The sequence below is a fragment of the Petaurus breviceps genome, unplaced genomic scaffold (genome assembly GCF_028583685.1).
Source record: "Petaurus breviceps papuanus isolate PSGF00001 unplaced genomic scaffold, PetGlider_PUasm1.0 140, whole genome shotgun sequence".
NCBI lineage: Eukaryota > Metazoa > Chordata > Mammalia > Diprotodontia > Petauridae > Petaurus > Petaurus breviceps.
The window spans coordinates 47,112,489-47,132,793 of NW_027185698.1; the positions used below are offsets into that span (position 1 = coordinate 47,112,489).

Genomic DNA, 20,305 nt, shown 5'->3' on the forward strand with positions numbered 1-20,305 from the left:
ACCCATTGTTCACAGCCTCACTCCACACCTATTCATATCTGTTTACTAAGCCAAATGCAAAGACATACAATTCAAAGCAACAGCATTTAGTGAAACAGAATAACAGGTAATAACATGAAATTAAATCGGGTATTAAGGTCTGCTGGCACTCATTCCCAAATGGCTTCCATCCATCCCCTGACCCCTCTGGAGAGAACTCCCAATTAACCCATCAGTCTTCCCATCGGAGGGGAAGGAGGCTACACTAGGCACTCACCACAGGTGTGACGGTCCCCCTTCAGCTCTTACTCCTGCCCACCTGTCCCCCAGTTCAGCACCCACATCATACCCAATGGTGATCATTGGATCCTATTTAACTTGCCCAACTAAGCAAACAGCTAAGGTCATACACAATATATACACCGTAAAGGGAAGGTAATTTCAGAAGGAAAGCAATAGAGAGGGAGCGGGAAAAGCCTCCAGAAGAAGGTGGGGATTTATGAATGCCTGAAGCAGAAACCTCCAAATGACTTGGAGAGCAACTGAGTAAATTGAATGATTTCCACAGCCCCTTCCTCCCTCCACCATTCACGCGGGATATTAATGGTACAATGCAAAGGGTACTGGGTTTCTTTGAAGAAAGGGGGTGCTAGGCGCTGGGGGGGGGTGCCCACAAAGATCACATGGGACCGTAGCTTTCAAGGAAACTTGGACTCTTCTTTTACCGTGCTTTCTTGGCAACAGGTTGGGAAGCGGCTGCCCCAGACACTACTTGTGTGACCATCGCGAGCCTTTATGTCTGTTTTCTCATCTATAAAATTGGAGTAATATAAATGTAAAATCCCATCTTTTAGTGCCTTCCTCCAGTTATTTCCCACTTATCCTATACCGTATATGGTCGTTTGCACATTTTATTTATTTGTACAGTATCTCCCCAAGAAGATTGTGACATCCTCGAGGGCAGGGCCTGTCTCTGCCTTCCTTTCTATCATTGGCGCTCAATGACTGGTGCACAGCAGGTACGGAAAATGTGATCTAGTAGATTGGAAGCTCCCTGAGGGCAGGGAGCCTGATTTTTTTTTTCTTTTAATCTTTGAACTAATAAAACAGCAGAATACACATACACTGTCTATGATGTTTCTTAATTACGTTTACTCCAACCCCACTTACCCCGATTCAGCAGGGTAATGAATATAGGTCGCTCACTACCGCCTCTTAAAAGGCTGCAGCGTTTCCCTCGGGTGGTGCCATTATCGAAGTGATGGAGGGGGTGGGGGGAGATGCTGTGATAGGAGAACTTCCTTACGACCGCCGTCTACATATCTGCCTCTGCAATTAGGGAGACAGAGTAATTCTGAAAATCTGTTTAGTATCTTTCTCCCAAGCTGGCCTAGAGGGGGAGGGCTATCATCGCCAGTCCTTCCCAGTTCAACACCCACCCCATTCGTTCTTCAGTGGGCACGTTCTAATCTCTCTTCTCCCTCTCCCACAGGGAAGGGGAGGAGGAGGGGGAGAGGACAGAAGTGCGCAGGCGCCTCAGAGGCACGTGCCTCTTTCCATCCTTTTGTCCAGATCCGGGACGCCATTGGCAGCCGTGTTGTTGCAGAGGAACGGCTGCTTCCAGGCATGGCGGTCCGGGTGTTCTGCAACCGCTGCTTCCAGCCTCCCGGCAAGTCCTCCTCACAGTTTAGCCTGACGAGTTGCGGCCATGTGTTCTGCCACCTTTGCCTCCAGAAAGGTAGAAGGGGGGAGAAGAGGAGGGAGGCCTCGGGGTGGGAGAGGCCTAAGCCGCAGGTGCCGGAAGTGACGTCAGCGGCCGCTAGGCCTCTGAGCCCTCCAGTGATGGGAAGCCCCAAATCTTTCCCCCAGGTTATTGCTGAAGCACTGCCATCCTCCCAGCCCCTTAGGCCCCCGACCTAGGAGTCATCCGGGATTCCTTAACGTCTCCTGCTGGCCATATCCTAGCAGTTAAACGAGGCTCGTCAGTTTCGTCTTGAACACGCCCCCGTTCTCTTCTGATGCCGCCCCCACCCGTGTGCGGGCCTCGTTTAACTCCGTGGTTGTTGATGGTTGGTTCCTCTTTAGAGTGTAACTGTTCATACCAGTGAGGTCAGCAAGCATTTATTAAGTGCCCTCTCTGGGCCAGGAATTGTGCTGGGCGCTGGAGACATAAACACATAATAAAGTAGTCCCCAACCTTCGGGAGGTTAGAGGATGCCAGGGCAAACCACCTGTGCGCAGGTAAGTCATTCAGGCGTGGCCCTGGCTGCCGAGGCGTTGCCAGGGAAATGTTGCTGGCCTTGTACAGTGGATGCTCTACTTGTATTTAGTCCCTTTTTTTTTTTCTCCTTGTCAGGGGTTTTCCCTGGCCTCTCAAGAAGATGTCAGGGCATTTATTTGGTTATGCGGCTTAGTGGAAGAGACATGCACAAATTGATTGTGGGATACCTCCCTACCTTATATATCTGATTTTAAAAAACCGATCATAGGTGTTAGCACTCAGGAAGCATTGAAAATATCATATTCTTTTTATCCATATTGTTAATTTCATAGAATTAGAGCTAGAAGGGAACTCAGAAATTAGCTAGGCCAGCCCCTTAATTGTATTTATGAGGAAACTGAGGTTCTGGGAGGCTAAATGCTTTGCCAAAGGTCACCTGGGTTGTGCTCAAAATTAGGGTTTGAATTCAGGGTCTCTGATGCCAGAGGCCCTTTCCACCATACCATTGTACTCATATTCCTAACCACAGTCCAAACCTGTAGAGTAGTTTAATGTGCCATATTCCTTTATGAAAAAATTTTGTAATTTAAAATCTAATTTTATACAGTCATGTGTACTTTAAACTATTAGCAAATTTTATAAATTTACCTTTTTTTACATAGGTAAAAAGGAAGAATGTTTGATTTGTAGCACTCCTTGCCATATAATTTTACTTTCAAAACAAGTAAGTTATTAGTTTTGTAGTAATGTTTACTTTTTTTTTTTTTTTTTTAACGCAATTGGGGTTAAGTAACTTGCTCAAGGTTACACAGCCAGGTGTTTCTGGGTGGGTGCTAAGTGTCTGAGCCGGGATTCTATTCTAGGTTATCCTGACCCACAGCTCTTACTTGCTGTGCTACCTGGATGCCCCAGTAATGTTTACTTTTAAATGTGAAGATTCTTAGTGGCTCCTGTGTAGAAACTTAAATTTATTCTATCAGTTGTACCAAAAGATTTTATTAAAATTCTGAGCATCTAAAGTACATCCATTAAAAAAACTATGAGATAATTTTTGCATTAATAGAATTTGTTGATTTATAGTATAGTTGATCTTCATGGTAATGAAAATTAGTTGTTTAAATAATTTCCATTAGAAAACAGTTCTTGAAGAGACTTCTGAGGTTTATGAAAGTTCAAATTAAAAAAAAAAAACTTCAGATATAGTTCCTTAAGACATTACAGAGATTTTGGTTACTACCTAATACTATATAAAATTAAAGGGTTTTTTTTTAAACCACCTAAATATGAGGCTAATTATCAGTGAATTCTGCCTAGTACAGTAATTTTGTTAGGATTATGTTATTTTCTTAGTTAGATGTAAAGTTAATCTGAATTGGAAAGTAGCTTGGTTATAATTGTGACTTTTTGTACTCTTTACTCAAAATAGTCACTCTCCTCGACATAAGAGTCCTCCCTAGAGAAAGCTTGGGCAGTAACTTGAGTTTTAAATATATCTACTGCAGATATTTATTGTTATCATGTTGAAACTAAGAAGAGTATTTTCAGTGGACAAAGTCTATCAAAGAGAGTCTTTTCAGGTGGTGACTTTTGAAGGGAGGAGTACACAATTTCAGAATGAGTTCGATTTACCCATAGCCGTATGGAATGAATATAAAAACTGAGGACTCCACATTCTATTCAGCCAGCCTTGAAAAGTCATCCCTGTACTATAATAAACACTTGAGTCTGTTAGGGCTATGTAGAAAAAATCAAGTCATTTTTAAAATCAAGTTTCTTAACCTTTTTTTGTGTCAAAGGCTCCTTTTACAGTCTGGGAAAGCTTAATACTACTATGGTTTGTTACCTACATTCATAATTGAAGAAGATGCCTAATTTCACCTATAGGTCAAGTGAAAAATAAAGATGTAACTTTTTCCCTATCCACTTTAATAAATTTCCCTGAAATTTATTTGCAGATCAGTTAAAAACATTGCAGCAAAATCAGTTTTTTAAAAAAACAATTTGCAAATTTATATCTTGAACAGCACTATCATATATGTAGATAATTTTTATAAGCAAACTATATTTAATATTTTGTATCATTCCCTTTTCTTTTCCATTTTATGTAATAGAATCATAGAACTTTTAAAATGGAAGGGACTTTAGAGACTTTGTTCTTAAACTCAGGTTTTATGTTTGTTTTCCCCAAAGATTGGTTAATCTGCATAATATACTTTGTTGGGTCTAAAAGCAGCCCAGTGGGTAGGAGTAAGTAGATTTGATATCTCTCATCTAGTAGACTAACCTTCTAATTGTCTTGTTGAGAAACTGAGGCCAAGGGAATTGAAGGGACTAGACCAAGGCCATGTAATACTAGCATTAAAATAAACAATATATGAAATACTTTTGCTTTTAAATTCAAGGTCTACTTTGTTTGGTAGACCTGAGAAACTTCTGATCGTAAAAATTAGTCTTGGAAGAAACTAGTGGTTAAGAAGTTCAGCTTGTACCTGACTCATCAATCTTCTCTATAGCATCTCTCCAAAATATGTCTGACAATATATCTAACATTTTGAAATAGAATTTTAATGTCATCCAAATCCTATATTAGAAGTAGTAACATGGAGATAATCTCTTTGTTTCCCTATTCAGACTGATTTTAATATTCAGGCATTCTTTATGGGAATAGATGGATTATGCAAGAAATATTCAAAGGAAACATCACAGGTGAGTTAATATATGAAGTTTTTTCTAAGACTGCCTATCAGAATTTAAGTCCTTTTGGGATAGTGACTCAAGACTCTGGCTTTGAGATCCTCTGAGATATTGCCAATTTATGTCTAAAGAGGAAGATAATTAAAAGGTTGAAAAGTTACTTTTATGGGGCTTCTTGCTGTTTTACTTTGTTCTACTCTATAGAAATAGAATGGTGCAGTTTTAGGCTGAACATTTTTGTATTGATTGTAGCTGTGTTGATGTGATGATAGAAACCTAGATTTCATATAGTTTTAGAAATTATAATTTTTATTTCCTATGATTATTTCATCAGAGACCTGTAATAATTATTCTTTAGTTTACTTTGTTTGGTAGACCTGAGAAACTTTTGAATCGTAAAAATTAAGACTTGGAAGAAGCTAGTGGTTAAGAAGTTCAGCCTGTACCTCACTCATCAATCTTCTCTACATCTCTCCAAAATATATCTGACAAGTGGTCATCTAACCTTCACCAAAATAGACTTCCAGGGATGGCAACTCACTACCTTATGAGGCAGAACAATTCTAGTTTTGAATATTTGTGAGGTTTTCCTCATTGAGTTGAAATCTGTCTTTGCAAATTGTACACTGGTTCTAGTTCTGGACTCTGAAGACAACTTCAATATGTTTAATGCCTCTCCCTATGATCCTTCAAACATTTGAAGACTGTGTTTATGTTTCTTGCTAAGTCTTGTGTTCTCTAAACTAAGCAGCCATAGTCCTTTACTTAATCAGGTTGTGGTATGATTTTAGTGTCCTTTATCCTCCTCATTTTCTAGTTCATCATCTCCTGACAAATCACAGAGTGAAAAAAACAGGAAAAACTATTAAACCAGAAAAAGGCAAGAGAATTAAAATAGAAAATCAACCTAAGATGTAGTGTCCTGAATTGAATATGATATTCTAGGTGTTATCTGGCCAGAGAGCCAAGCTGGAATGGATACTTGTTAAGGAAACGGTGGAGGGAATCCCAGCTTTCAGTATAGGCCATACCATATGACTTGGGAGTTTTTTTCCTGGGATTTTACGATTTGTTGAGCTGTGTTCCCCTAGAATATGTTACTGGATTATGTGAAATATATTTCTTTAAAAATAGACTAGGATTTAACAATTCAAAAATTCCTTCCCTTTTAACAGGCAAACCTTAAATAACATTGTCCTAGGAAAATTATTGAGTAATAACATCCTTAATGGGCCATAATAAAATTCTTTTTAACAATTCAACACACATATATATTAAGTGTCTACTATGTGCAGGACAATATTGTGTTAAGGGCTGGGGGGAAATGATTCAAAAGTGACATCTTTTTCTTCAGAAAGATTGAGGTCTGGGGTAGGGGAGAGTATAGCTAAGGCTTATACACAGTTATAAATGGGAATGTGATGGGGCAAAGGAGATGTTAAAAAAAGTTTTAAATTTTTTGTTTTGACAGCAGTCACTTCCTTAATTTCCCCCCACCCCAATACATTAAACCCTTCCTAGAAACAAAAACATTTAAGCAAAACCAACACACACAGGGACCATCTCTGACAGTTCATATTCCACACCTATCATCTCCCCCCTTTCTCTTGAGAAGAGGGGTGTGTGTTTCATTGCAAGTTCTCTGGAACTCCATTGACAAAGTTCAATCTCTTGTCTTGTTGTCCCTCTTGTTTTGCCAAACTTCCGTCTTCTTTTACTGCCACATTCTGCCTTAGGAAGTCTCAGCCATGTTGACTGGGTTCATGACAAATCCATGCTTGGCAGCCTCTCACTTCAGCAAGGCAGGCCTTTTATTATACCCTCACTGATCTCCTGTCTCATTCTTCACAGAAACTATTTCAAACCTTAATTTTTCTCCTTAACACTACCACCCCCCACTTCTTCCTCCCTCCTCACTTTTAGCTTAAGGACCTTAGTGAAAAAATACTGAGGCTTTTCATTGTGAGCTTCACTGTTTCTCTTCACTTCAAAACCCTTTGGCATCATTTCCCCCTCTCCTTTTTCCTTTTTGACAAATAGATGGCCTTTTTGCCAATGCCTACCCCACTCCACTATATGTGTACTTTATCCCACCACCCCCTCTCTTCATCCTCAATCATCTCTTCTTCGAAATTTTCAGCCTCTTCTACCAACTTGTTTCTTCCTCATTGACTTCGAACATGTCTAACCCTCCCCTATCCTTAAAAAACTTTCACTTGATTCTACTTTCTTTTATAGTTCTTCTTCCTTTCTCAGCCAATCTCCTTGAAAAAATTGTCTATGCTTGATGCCTCCACTTCTGTCTTCTCATTTACTCCTGAGTCCTTTGTAATTGGGCTTCAACTACTCAAACTACTCTTTCCAAAGTTAACAGTGATCTTTCAAATACCAAATCTGATGGCTTTTCCTCAGTTGCAATCTTTCTTGTCCTACATCTATCACTGTTGAGTTATTCCATTTAAAAAATTATCTTTCTAACTTTGAGTGGTATGAAATGAAATCTCAGAGTTTTAATATACATTTCTCTTCTTATCAGTGTTTTAGAGCAGTGTTCCCTATGGTAGGTGAAGGTTTATAATTCTCTTTTTGAAAAGCTTGTTCGTATTGTTTGACCCTGTATTTATTATGGAATAGTTCTTGGTCTTAAACATTTTTATCTTCTCTACAATGTAGGATAGGAATTTTTTTTGGGGGTGGGGAGGGCAGAGACATTGCTCTTTCCTCTATCCCATTTATCTCAGTGAAATTCAAGATCATGCTTGCTCTTCTTTTCACCATCTTTTAAAAATTTTGTTATATTTGTGTTTTTTAAAGTACATTTTCTTTACTTCTTAAGATCTTAATTAGTGAAAGAAGCAGTGTGGTAGGACACAGTTTATTTCCTGGTCCTATCCCATTCCTCTTTGGTTATTAACTGCCTGTCATAAGGACATCATATATTTTCCTGTTCACACTGGTTGATGGTACCCTCTGGACATGTACTTTTCCTGGGTTGGGACATATTTATGGAAAGCTTTACCTTTGCTTGGAGAAGGGGGAAGGGTGTCTCTTGAGTTATTTAGTTCCCTCTAATAATACCTATTATAAGGTCTGTATTGTTCTTCCTCTGCTCATTATATAAGTGCATTTGAGTATCCCCTTACCTGTTTCAAAATATGCTTCTTGGTTCCTTAACCCACATCCCTACTGTCTCATATCCCTCCAGGCAAGTTAGATTTGTTTGTTTTTTGCTTTTTGGAGGGCAATTGGGATTAAGTGACTTGCCCAAGGTCACACAACTAATAAGTATTAAGTGTCTGAGGCCAGATTTGAACTCAGGTCCCCCTGACTTCAGGGCCAGTGCTCTTTTCACTGCACCACCTAGCCACCCCCAAGTTAGAGTTATTATAGAGACCATTTTATCCTCTCCTCTCTTAAGCCTTGCTGAGCAGGAATATATTTCCTACTTCCTTCCTATCATTTGCTTCTCTTCTTGCTTCTTGAGTGACTCTCCTCTCTATTAATTTCCCTTCCATTCTACAGATTTCGATTGCTTTATGAGGTAATAATAGCTTTCATTCTATGGAATGTTAATTCAATTCTTCCTTCTTTTCTCCTTCTGATTCTTTAATCCCCCTTCCTATCCTTAAATCTTTGCTTGCTAAGTTCCTTTTGCCACTACATTATCTATATTCTTTTTAACCTTCAACTCAGTTATTTTTGAAATAGTAGCCTTTTCTTGCCCTAGAATCATGAGAAAATTGATTTTGTTATTTTGTCTTTTCATGTTAGCTATAGTTATTTACTTTGTGTGTGTTTCAAGTGTTTGAAGTCAAATATCTTCTGTCTGGTTGCTCTTGGAATAATGACTCTAATGCCTCACATTTTTCAAAAATGTCTATTTTCATTCACATCCTAATCTCCTTTGCTTTTCAGAATATCTGATTCCAATCTTGTCTCTGCTTTCTTTTAGATTAGTAGTAGTCTTGGGCTATTTAAATTTATTTTCCTTGATAGCTAAAGGCCTTTTTCTTGGCTTCTTGCAATGTTTGTTATTTGACTTTGAAATTTTGAAGTTTAATCACTGTGTTCCTTAATTAATAAAGCTTGGAGTCTATGTTGATGATTTGTGGATTCTCTCATATAATAATTTGTCCTCTATTTTAAACATTTCTGGTCAATTTTCATGTGTTATTTCTTATAGTATTTAGGATTTTCATGTCATATTTTTCTTGAAATCTGTGATCTTAAAATTATTTCTATGCATACTATCCTCAAGGTCAATATTTTTCAGTTGTACAGAACTTATATATTCTTTAAATATTTTTTTTTTGAAACAGATGTTGGCATCTGCCATTCTCTCAGAGATTCATCTGATTTGTGCTCTGAATCACCTGTTCTGTCATATGTCCAGTTAACTTTTCTGAGGGTTCTCAGTTCTACCCTAATTGTGCTAGATACTGAAAATGTAAAGACAAAAATGGAGCACTTCTGTCTATGAGGGCCTTCTATTCTCTTGGGAGGGAGATGTCATGTATAGAGATAGTTAAATATAACATAATTTGAGGAGGAAGGGAGCACCAGTAGTTGGGGACGTTACAGACTTCAAGAAGTATCTTGAATCCTCAGTGCAGAAACTTGAATTTTCGTGTCCTCAAAGTGAAGATCAGAAAAAAAGATTTTGGGAAATCACTCTGCCCATTTATGCATTTATGATGAAGCCTCTCCAGAGAGATCTCTGAGATCCTTTTGGCCTGGAGATGATCCTGAGTTCTTGAATGTTGTACTAGTGGAACACAGACTCTGTCAGGTCCTACCTAGCTAGAAAGATCTAAGCATGGGCCCAGCAACAGCTTCCAGAGAGCTAGCCTACCTATGTAGTGTCAACAGTTTAGAACTAGAAGTGGGGGTGGGGCGGTGCAGGTAGGTGGCACAGTGAATAGAGCATGGGCCCTGGAGGCAGGAGGACCTGAGTTCAAATCTGGCCCCAGATACTTGACACTTACTAGCCGTGTGACCTTGGGCAAGTCACTTAACCCCAATAGCCTTGCCTTCCCCCCTCCAAAAAAAACCAAACAATATAGAAGGAGCCCTAGAGACCATCTAATCCACTCCCATCATTTTACGCACGAGGAAGCTGAGGCTCACAGAGGTTAAAGTGCAGTGCTCAAGGTCATTTAAGTAATAAGTGGCCAAGGCAGAATATGAACCCAGGTTCTTTTATTCCAGAGTCAGTGCTTTTTCTGCTACACCAAACTGCCTTTGTGAAAGGACACATCACCAGATTGACTATAGGATGATTAATTTTTCAGACAGAACAGCTTTTACAGACAAATTGTGGATCTTTGAAGTATATTTCATGAGGGATTCTTAGACTAATTCATTCTTTTGCTCTGTTCCTTCTTGTCTTTTTGCTTTCATCAGATTTAGGGTTTTTTTGTTTTTGTTTATTGTACAGTAATGTCTCACTTATCCAGAGGTCATTTATCCTGCTATTGCCCCATTCAAGAAACTGGACAGAAGCAAAAAAGAAAAAAAATCAACCTCCCTCAATAGGTGTGTCATAAAGTCTGTGCATTTGCTTATATGAGAGACGTTGAGGCCTTATTCTTGTTAGACATTGTCAAGAAACTTGGTTATCTGCTTTTTTAGTCCATAGAAAATTAGTAAGTAGGGAAAGGTCTACTAAATATAAAGCCTTGACAATTCATAGAAGGAGAAAAAACAGGAAAGACTATTAAACCAGAAAAAGGCATGAGAATTAAAATAGCAAATCAACCTGAAGTCATTTAGTTAGAAACAAGCAGCCTTCATCAAGATAATACCTCCTAAAGTTTCATTGTTCTATATCATAGCATAATCATTGATGCTCACCTGGTTGTGGGCTTGACCTGACTCAGACTAGCTGTTGGTTCAGGCTTAGCATTAAAACAAAATGAGCCACTCAAAGACAAACCAACACTAACAAAAACTAATTTTACTTCATAGTACCATGGAAAGAATAATGGACAAATATACAGCATTGGTTTAGGTAGGCCGAGTCCCCCTTTTCTCCGAATGAGACATCTTCAGATCTGAGGGTCACTTGACTCTTTGTAGGTTGGCCTTCTCATGTCTCAGGCCACCAGGAAACTGGCCAGCAGCTCTTTTTCTAATACCTTGGACCATTCAAGTCTCTTGGATTGCTTCCATGTCTTTTAAGAGAAAACTAGCCACACATAAGGTGGGACCCTAGTAGATATTATTCCGGACCCATCAAAAAAAGATGAATTTTGTTTCCTTAAGAAGGCAGGGAAGCAAGTCGTATATTTTAGATAAATTTTCATCCCCAGTGACTCAGTTGTTTAAAATTCATAGGATTTGTAAGATCATAGATTTCAGTCTGGAAGGAGACCTATGGGGCCTTCAGGCCAACCCTCTTCATTTTGTAGATGAGGAAACTCAGACCTAGAAAAGGCCTGAGGCTGTGGTAGTTAGTGGGAGAGCTAGGCCTCAAAGCCAGGGCTTCTGACCCTACTGCTTTTCCCATCATACATCTCCGTTAATTTTGGTGTTTAAAAAGTTAAATTTCAGTTATTTAGAAAATTATAGGAATAGCTTTTTCCTTAGTTGAAGTTTATAATAATAACAGCTAATATTTATATAGCTTTTTAAGTTTATAAAGTACTTTATATACGATAAATAATAGTAATAGCAATAATAATAGCTAACATTTTATTATGTATAAATCACTGTGCTGGGTACTTTACAATTATTATCTCATTTGATCCTCAACAATTCTGGGGAAAAGGTGCTATTATCATTCACATTTTACAGATGAGGAGACTGAGGCTTAGACAGGTTAAGTGGCTTGTTCAGGGTCACACAGTTAGGTACTAGGGCAGGATTTGAACTGGCTCTTCCTGCCTTCAAATCTAGTCCTCTATACTAACTGCCTTATAGAATGTCGGATGAATGAGACATTACTGTATTCAGTAAAAATCTCATTACATTTCAGTCATAGTTAGACTGAAACAAATTGTTTGTTTTCAGTGAGCCTCCCATAATGAAACAGTGGGACAGTTTTTATCTGCATTTGATTACATTTCAAATAAAAATGTTTATAAAAATGTTTCTGACTTTAATACTTTTCTTCAGACCGTTTAATTACTGCTAATAAAGTAATAATGTTAATAATGTAAAATGGAGCTTTTGGATAGGAACGTATGTCAGCAGCTGAAATTTATATTTTATTTTAGATTTTAGAATTTCAAGAAAAACACAGGAGGAGGTTGTTAACATTCTACAGAGCAAAGGTAAGTCTGATTTTTGACTCTGAATGCCAGAGTTGCCATTTAAGGTTCTCTGCTCCCTGAGTTTTATGAAAATGATACTAGAGGGGCGGCCAGGTAGCACAGTGAGTAAGAGCACCGGCCCCAGTGTTGGGATGACCTGGGATCAAATCCAGGCTCAGATACTTAGCAACCACCCAGAAATAACTGGCCATGTAACCTTGAACAAGTTACTTAACCCCAATTGCTTTAAAAAAAATGATACTAGAATAATGGTCAGTACAACTGGATTTTTGGATTGATTTTTCAGTATTGGGGGTGGGCTTGCTCTGTTCCATAGAGTCTTTTCCACCCCCATATATACTGGCACACATTTACAAGACATCTAACTGGGACTGGGAATGTAGTCTGTTGTCATTATTTTTTTTTTAGAGACTCAGTATACTATAACCAAAGTGGACCAAGTGTTTATAGTTATTGGAGGTACTGAAAAAGATTCTCACATATAATGTATAAAAAAATTGGAATGGGTAGCTAGGTGACACAGTGGATAGAGTGTTGGACCTGGAGTCAGGAAGACTCATCTTCCTGAGTTCAAATCTGGCCTCAGACACTTACTAGCTATGTGACCCTGGGCAAGTCACTTCACCCTGTTTTCCTGTTTCCTCATCTGTAAAATGAGCTGGAGAAGGAAATGTTAAACCACTGCAGTATCTTAGCCAAAAACTCCAAACAAGTGAACAAAATTGGAATAAGCAGATATAGTGATATCACTTAGTATCTATGATACAGGCATCTTGGTTTGAGTAAAAGAACAAATGATTTTTAGAACTTTTATTCTCTATTACATTGAGTTTGGGAAGGTAAGGAATAGGAGAGCTTGTAATGGATGGATCGTGACTAATTGATAAAAACATTTTTTTTAATGTCCTTAAGTATGCCAAGCACTATATTGGAGATGCATATAGGAAATGAATAGTCTTTGTTCTCAAATGGTTTACACTGTAATTGGGGAGAGAACATATGTAAGAGCAGGCAGCTTTAGAAGGTCCTAAGAGCTCAGCGACACTGTGGATGGCAAGACCTAAGGGTCCTGAAGGTGCTTGGCTGTGCCAGTCCTGAAGCATGGAGGGGATTAACCCTCACCAGGGAGAGGAGGGGAGTGGGCTGGAAGGTTAGAGTAGAACAGACATAGGTTCCTTCTGGCAGAAGTGGGAGGGAGGCGGCTGTAAGTGTCCATCCAGGAGGGGAAGTAGGAAAGGGATCATTGGCAGGAAGATTGGGGGGTGGAGAGAAAAAGGAGATGGAGGGAAATGGAGCAAGAGCTGAATGGGCCCAGGCACCAAGCATGGGAGGCTGAAGGACTTAAGGAGAAAAAAGTTGTTGGGCAGGCTGGGAATGGGATGTGTCAGTATTTCACCTGGCTGTGAATGTCAGAGTTAATTACCAGGAGTTATCACTGTCCTTTGAAGTCCTGCAAAACCTCTTGTGTGCTTTTCTTTTTAGACTTCAAAGTGTATTTTAAAATAAAGCTCTTTTTTCATAGCTTTCTAAAGGTTTTTACTATATATGTGAAGGAATGACTTGGCTTTAAGAAATTTACTTTGGAACCTTAGAACTCTATAGTCAATTTACATAGCTATCAGCCTGAAAATTCCTTTGACAGGCCCCAAACTGCCTCATCTTTGTTCTTTACTTCTTTGAGAAATTAGGCTGCCCTGTTCAGATAATGCCTAAGTATTACATTAGAGAGCAGTTTCCATTAGATTCTTTCCAGATTGATGGAATTAAAGTGACCCAAAATTCTGGTGCCTGAGGCAAAGAGGGGTGGAGGCTGGGGAAAAAGAGAAGACAACTTTTAGAAGGGACAGCACAGAGAAAAGTGTTGGTGTTCTCACCTGAGAATACCGCAGGACTCTACTTCACATGGTTCTTCATTACCCATAGGTCCCTTTATTTCATTTGGTGAATTACAGCCTGTGCCTTGTACAGCACAAGCCAGTGATCACTCATAATCCTCAAGGTAGAGGAAGAAGATAGGCCATTTTACTTAGCCTTGTATTGCAGGGAGAAAAAGCAGATGGGACTTACTTCAGGGGTTGTGACTTACCCGGGGAAGGGAACAGGGTAGTTGCAATAGAAGTAGGGCCAGTAGCATGGGGTTGTGTGGGGAGCCAGTAGCATTTGAGAAGATGAGGCTGTCAGTTTGTGCCATAAGCCCTCAGCTACCCTTCTCAGGATTCCAGATTTCCTTGCCCTTCCTCCCCCTCCCACCCCCAGTTTTTATGGTACTTTCTGACTAAGGTATCTTGGAAAGAAGAGTTTTAATACTGAAACTTTTGAAATTATTTGGGCAATCATATCTTCTTGGTCCAGGAGGCTGGGAGTTTTAAGAATTTTTTTTTCATATAGAAGTTTTTGTCTTTTATTTTTTATTTTTTTGCTTTTTGGAGGGCAGTTGGGGTTGTGACTTGCCCAAGGTCACATAGCTAGTTTTTGTGTTAAGCGTCTGAGGCCGGATTTGAACTCAGGTCCTCCTGACTCCAGGGCCAGTGCTCTATTCACTGCACCACCTAGCCGCCCCTAGTCTTTGTCTTTTATAAGGACAGTATTTTCTTTTCTCTCTTTTTTTTTTTTTTAAAGCAATCGGGGTTAAGTAACTTGCTCAAGGTTACATGGCCAGTTATTTTTTTGTGTGGGTGCCAAGTATCTGAGGCCAGAACTGATCCCAGGTCTCCCAACACTGGGGCTGGCACTCTTACTCACTGTGCCACCTGCCCATCCCTAAGCAATTGGGGTTAAGTAACTTGCTCAAGGTTACATGGCTGGTTATTTTGTGTAGGTGTTAAGTATCTGAGCCTGGAACCGATCCCAGGTCTCCCGATGCCAGGGCCAGCGCTCTTACTCACTGCGCCACCTGGCTGCCCCTAAGGACAGTATTTTCACACCTGAATTGCCCGTACCCTGCTGCCTAGCTAGCTGATTTGTGAAAGGGCAATTAGTTGAAGTTGAGAACTGAATCTCTATTGTAACTTGTTTACTGACCTCCAAAGGTTTTACTATGAGATTTTTCTGTAAAAGAGCATGGCTTCACTATTGATTAGAGAAATGCAAACCAAAACAACTCTGAGGTACCACATTTTACTGGTCAGATTGGCTAAGATAACAAAAGAAGAAAGTGATAAATGCTGAAGAGGATGTGGAAAAATTGGAACACTAATGCATTGTTGGTGGAGTTGTGAACTGATCTAATTCTGGAGAGCAATCTGGAACTATGCCCAAAGGGCTACAAAAAGGTGCATACCCTTTGACCCAGCAATACCACTTCTAGGGCTATATCCCAAAGAGATCATACAAGTGGAAAAAGGACCCGTATGTAGAAAAATATTTATAGCAGCTCTTTTTATAGTGGTAAAGAACTGGAAATCAAGGGGATGCCCATCAATTGGGGAATGGCTAAACAAGTTGTGGTATATGAATGTAATGGAATACTATTGTGCTATAAGAAATGAGGAGCAGACAGACTTCATAATAACTTGATGAGACTTATATAAACTGATGCTGAGTGAGGAGAGCAGAACCAGGAGAACATTATACACAATTACAGACATAATGTATATGTGACAACTAACTCTGATAGACTGTGCTCCTCTGAGCAAAACAAGATTAGAAGACAACTCCAAAAGACTCATGATGGAAAAGGCTGTCCACATCCAGAGAAAGAACTACAGAGTCTGAATGCAGACTGAAGGAAACTATTTACTCTCTCTCTTTTGTTTTGTTTTGTCCCTTCTTTCTCATTATTCACTCCATTGGTTATAATCCTTCTTCACAACTTGACTAATATTTAATGTGAAGGTATTTGTAGAACCTATATTTGATTACATCCTGCCATGGGTGGGGGGGTGGAGAGGAGAGGAAGGGGGAGAACATTTGAAACTCAAGGGATTATGGAACTGAATGATGTAAACTAAAAGTAAATAAATACTTTTTTTAAAAGAATTTTTAAAAAAGAGCATGGCTTTTTTTTGTGCTGGGCTGCTAGAAGAGAGAAAAATAATTTTAATGGTATTCAGAGCAGAAGAAGTTAGATCCCTAAGAGGAAGCCTCACTAGCATTAGAATTGAGGTTGGGAAGGATAAAGACAAATTTCTTAGTAATTGGGCTGTTTTTATATAATGCCAGGACCTAAATTGTTATTGGGTGATGGGGGAAAGGATGACGAAGTGGTGCCCTTATAAATTTTTGTACCTGGGCAAAAGCCCTGCTGTGAATTTCTTGTTTTGAAGTCGTGAGGGTTAGAGGTTTCATGCTTCTCTTTCTGGAAGTATTTTCAATTCAGATCAAGTAACATTGGCAAAAAAGTGAACATATGGGACAAAATCCACAACCTTTTGGGGAAGGAGAGTTCCTTATCATTTGTCTGCATTCTCAAGATGGTGGTATTCCTGATCTGTCAAGTTATGCCCCAGGTGGGAGGTGGGAGGTAGCAAGAGAAAGAGCAGCATTGCCTAAAAATGCTGATAAACCTCAGACTGCATCCAGTTTGGAATCCAGAAGGATTCGGGATGTCCTGGTACACCAGATTCTCCTGGTTAGGGAACCCTTGGCAGAGAATCACAGAAAGGGAGTTTAAAGATTATTTAATTCAAGCCCTTCATTTCCCTCACTGTGCAGCCACTGTCCAAGTTATATGAGTGTCTGGTGCTCTCTCCAAGGTCAGACACTCAGTTCATTATTTCTTCGTATGTGGCAGTTGCTATGGAGATTTTTGGTTCTAACATTAAAGTTTTGGGAGTGACTTTGTAAAATGAGTGATAAAAAGAAATGGAAGATTGAATCAGAACATAGTGTTTAATTCAGAGTGGACAAATAGATACTTGTTTACTTACATGAGAGACAAAATTGTGCCTTCTTTGCTGAGAAGTAATAGCTATTCCAAAGGAATACAATCTTCATCACCATTTCTAATCAAAACATACTGACTTAAGCAAATTGGACAGCAGTGAAAAACAGATTAAAGCATTCAAATTGTTAAAAAATCTCAATGGGGAACAATGGTTTTTCAAGATAATGAGGAGGAGATGGGGGGGGAGGGGAGGGCTAGGTGGCACTGTGAATAGAGCACCAGCCCTGGAGTCAGGAGGACCTGAGTTCAAATCCGGCCTCAGACATTTAACACTAAACTAGCTGTGTGACCTTGGGCAAGTCACTTAACCCCAATTGCCCTACTGTCCCCCTCCGAAATGCTTAAAAAAAAATGAAGCGGCTAGTAAGGTTAGTTTTCAGATTTCTAAAGAAATCAATTTGAAACATGATTATGGAGTATGATAAACTGATTGCTGACAAGAAATGTAGTATGTCCCTTAACTAAATGTTAACAGTAAGAAAATCTGGAAAATTTATTAAAACTTGTACCACTTAGCAAAGGTAATTTTTTAAACATTAATGTAATTTCATGATAAATAAAAATTCTATGTAGTAAGTGTAATTAATTGATATTAATTGAAATTTCCCTTTTAAAAATATGGCTTATTTGCAAAATAGAAAATGAGACACTAAAAACCTATCTGTGACCCAGAGAAGGTTAGCCTATTTTAATTTTGACCTCTACCTACTGCCAAGTTGTGTAGGTTTGCTATAGATGGAGAAAGTGGTCAGATTCAATTTGAGAAATAGCAAACTGGTTTCAGCAATCCTAAACTGCTTCCTGATGAGAAAACACAACTTTTTTATTCTCTTGGTAATGCATTCAGTAATCCCACAATCTCCAAAGAATCAGACTTAAGCCAGGGGCCCTAGACAGACTCATCCTGGGAGTAAGTAGGTTGCAGTGATAACCTCTGTGCAAAAAGTGACATAAAGGTATCATCACAGAAATATATTATTGAACAAACACATAGTCCAGTTAGGTAGTGAGAGCAAGGAATAACAAGTGGACACCTTGAATGTTGTACTGGTATTCACAAAAGGTGAGCACCTTTGAAGAAAGCCTCCAAGACCTGGGAAGGTTCTGTGTTGGGAGATTTATAAGAATCGTACACAAAAACTGGCAAATAGGTTGGGATCTGCACCGATAGACGGAGTACCCACATTGAAGAGGTCATGGATGCATGGAAGGTTGCAGAGGCTATTGTGATTAATAAAATGTACATTTATTTAAATAATTATCAGAGTCATCATAGCTTTTTTCATCATGTATTTTCTCATCATCTCTTAATAGTACCACTGTTACCATGTGGGAGGTCATTGAAATTTGTTGGTGTCAAAAAAGTGGTCCAATAAAAAGGAAAAGAGTAGTAACATTGCTCTGGGTTATCCTAGTGCTATTTTTGAAAAAAATATTTGTAATATTAAAATAGCTAGAGAGTATCTCTTTTTGATACTTGGGATGGAGCCAATTTTTTTAGACTGAAACTTCCAAATACAAATTCTCATGAGCCTGATGTGGTTGATTTTGTTTTGAACACACGTTATTTGGAGTCTAACCAATTTTTTTTCCCTGGGATAACTGATTCAAAGTTAAAATGACAAAAAGATTCAGACTTTATATTACCTAAACCACTGTCCATAGAATATAATATTTTTCAATTCCTAGTCTTTGAAACAAATGTTTTCTAAATAAATATGTAATTAAATTCATGCCAGTTGTAAACATGCTAATATATAGCATAAGTACTAATTTTATATAACTTCGGTTTTATGTTGTAACGAATTTAACTGTCAAAAATGTATTGTTAGTTAATATTGGCGTAGCTGGCATATTCATTCTGATACATGAGAATCATTTGATTGTATTTAGATTTCAAAATTAGAAGAATCTCTTAAAACATTAACACAGCAGATACAGAAGATTCAAAGGTAAGGTGAAGTTAAGCTTTTAGTAAATCTTCAAAAGTAAATCAGAAAAAAATTGCAGTTATGTAGCATTCTGAAGTTTACAAAACATTTTTCTTACAACCATCCTGTGATATAATCAGGGCAAGGATTATCAAGATTAATACACTGAGACTCAGACTATATAGCCCATGTCTGAGCAGGAGTTTGAACCTAGACTGTTGATTGCAAGTCTAGTGCCCTTTACTGTGAATTTAGTATATAAACTCTGTAACAAGCATTTTATTTGTTGCACCCGTATTCATTCACCAAGCGAGGCTCTCATGTTCATTATATTGGTGTTACCATGAACTCTTCCTCTCACTTTTCATATCCAATTAATCACTGAGTTTTATTGAGTCCAACTCTGCTGCTACCTCTCTAGCATCCTCTCTTATTGTCATTACTCTAGCAAGGACCCTCTTTCCCATCCACGTGGACTATGGCTATAGCCTCCTCGTGGGTCTTCCCCTGCTCCTCTCTTCTTCCAAACCATTCTGCACACCACTGCTAGACTTAGCTTCTTTTTTAATCTACTGATGTGACATTTCTGTTCAAATTCCTTTAAGATTTCCCTATTATAGACCAAGTAAAGTTCAGCTTCTTTGCCTGACATTCTTCCATTGTCTGGAGCTGTCTTACCTTTCTAGTCTTATTTCATCCTAGTACCTTCTACACATTGTATATTCTACCCAAATGGAACTTTTGCTGCCCCTAACATACACCTTGCTCTCATTCCCTTACCTTTGAATCTTCCTTTGCTTGTATTGTACTTGGCGTAGTAACTCTTGATCTTCTTTCGTGTCTGGATATACACTAGACTGCCCATTAAGTTCTTGCCCACCCTTTAAAACAGGCTATTAATCCTTTCTGTGTCATGGGCCTTTTTGGTAAATTGGTGAAACCTATGAAATAAAAAAAAAATACATAGAATTATATAGGAAACCACATATAGTGAAATATAGGTGTTTAAAAAAGTTCAGAGACCCCAAATTAAGAACCCCTGCTTTCAATCCTCATTCAAATGCTTTTTCTTTCAAGAAATCTTTCTTGATCCTTCCAGTTGGTAATGATTTTGTCCCCTTTGGATCTCAGGTAGCACTTTTTTGTACGTCTCTGAAAACACTTCATAAGTTTTATTTTCTTCTGTAGTCATTTATATATGTGTCATCCCTCCTACCCACTGGACTATAAGCTTGCTGCTGACAGAGACTATGCCTTATCTAAATATCCTATCTTGCCCAGCACTTAGTACAGTATTTTCCATACAGTAGGCCCTTAAAAA

General features: G+C 38.7%; 1 protein-coding gene across 1 annotated transcript in view; it reads left to right on the plus strand.

Moving 5' to 3' along the window:
* Positions 1 to 1,569: 1,569 nt before the first annotated feature.
* RNF212 (ring finger protein 212) overlaps positions 1,570 to 20,305 on the plus strand; it is a 37,252-nt gene continuing 18,516 nt past the window's right edge. The window contains exons 1-5 of the mRNA XM_069074280.1: positions 1,570 to 1,717; positions 2,863 to 2,924; positions 4,832 to 4,906; positions 12,112 to 12,168; positions 18,947 to 19,005. Coding sequence (XP_068930381.1) covers positions 1,606 to 1,717; positions 2,863 to 2,924; positions 4,832 to 4,906; positions 12,112 to 12,168; positions 18,947 to 19,005 — 365 coding nt within the window. The 5' untranslated portion in view covers positions 1,570 to 1,605. The remainder of the gene's footprint in view (positions 1,718 to 2,862; positions 2,925 to 4,831; positions 4,907 to 12,111; positions 12,169 to 18,946; positions 19,006 to 20,305) is intronic.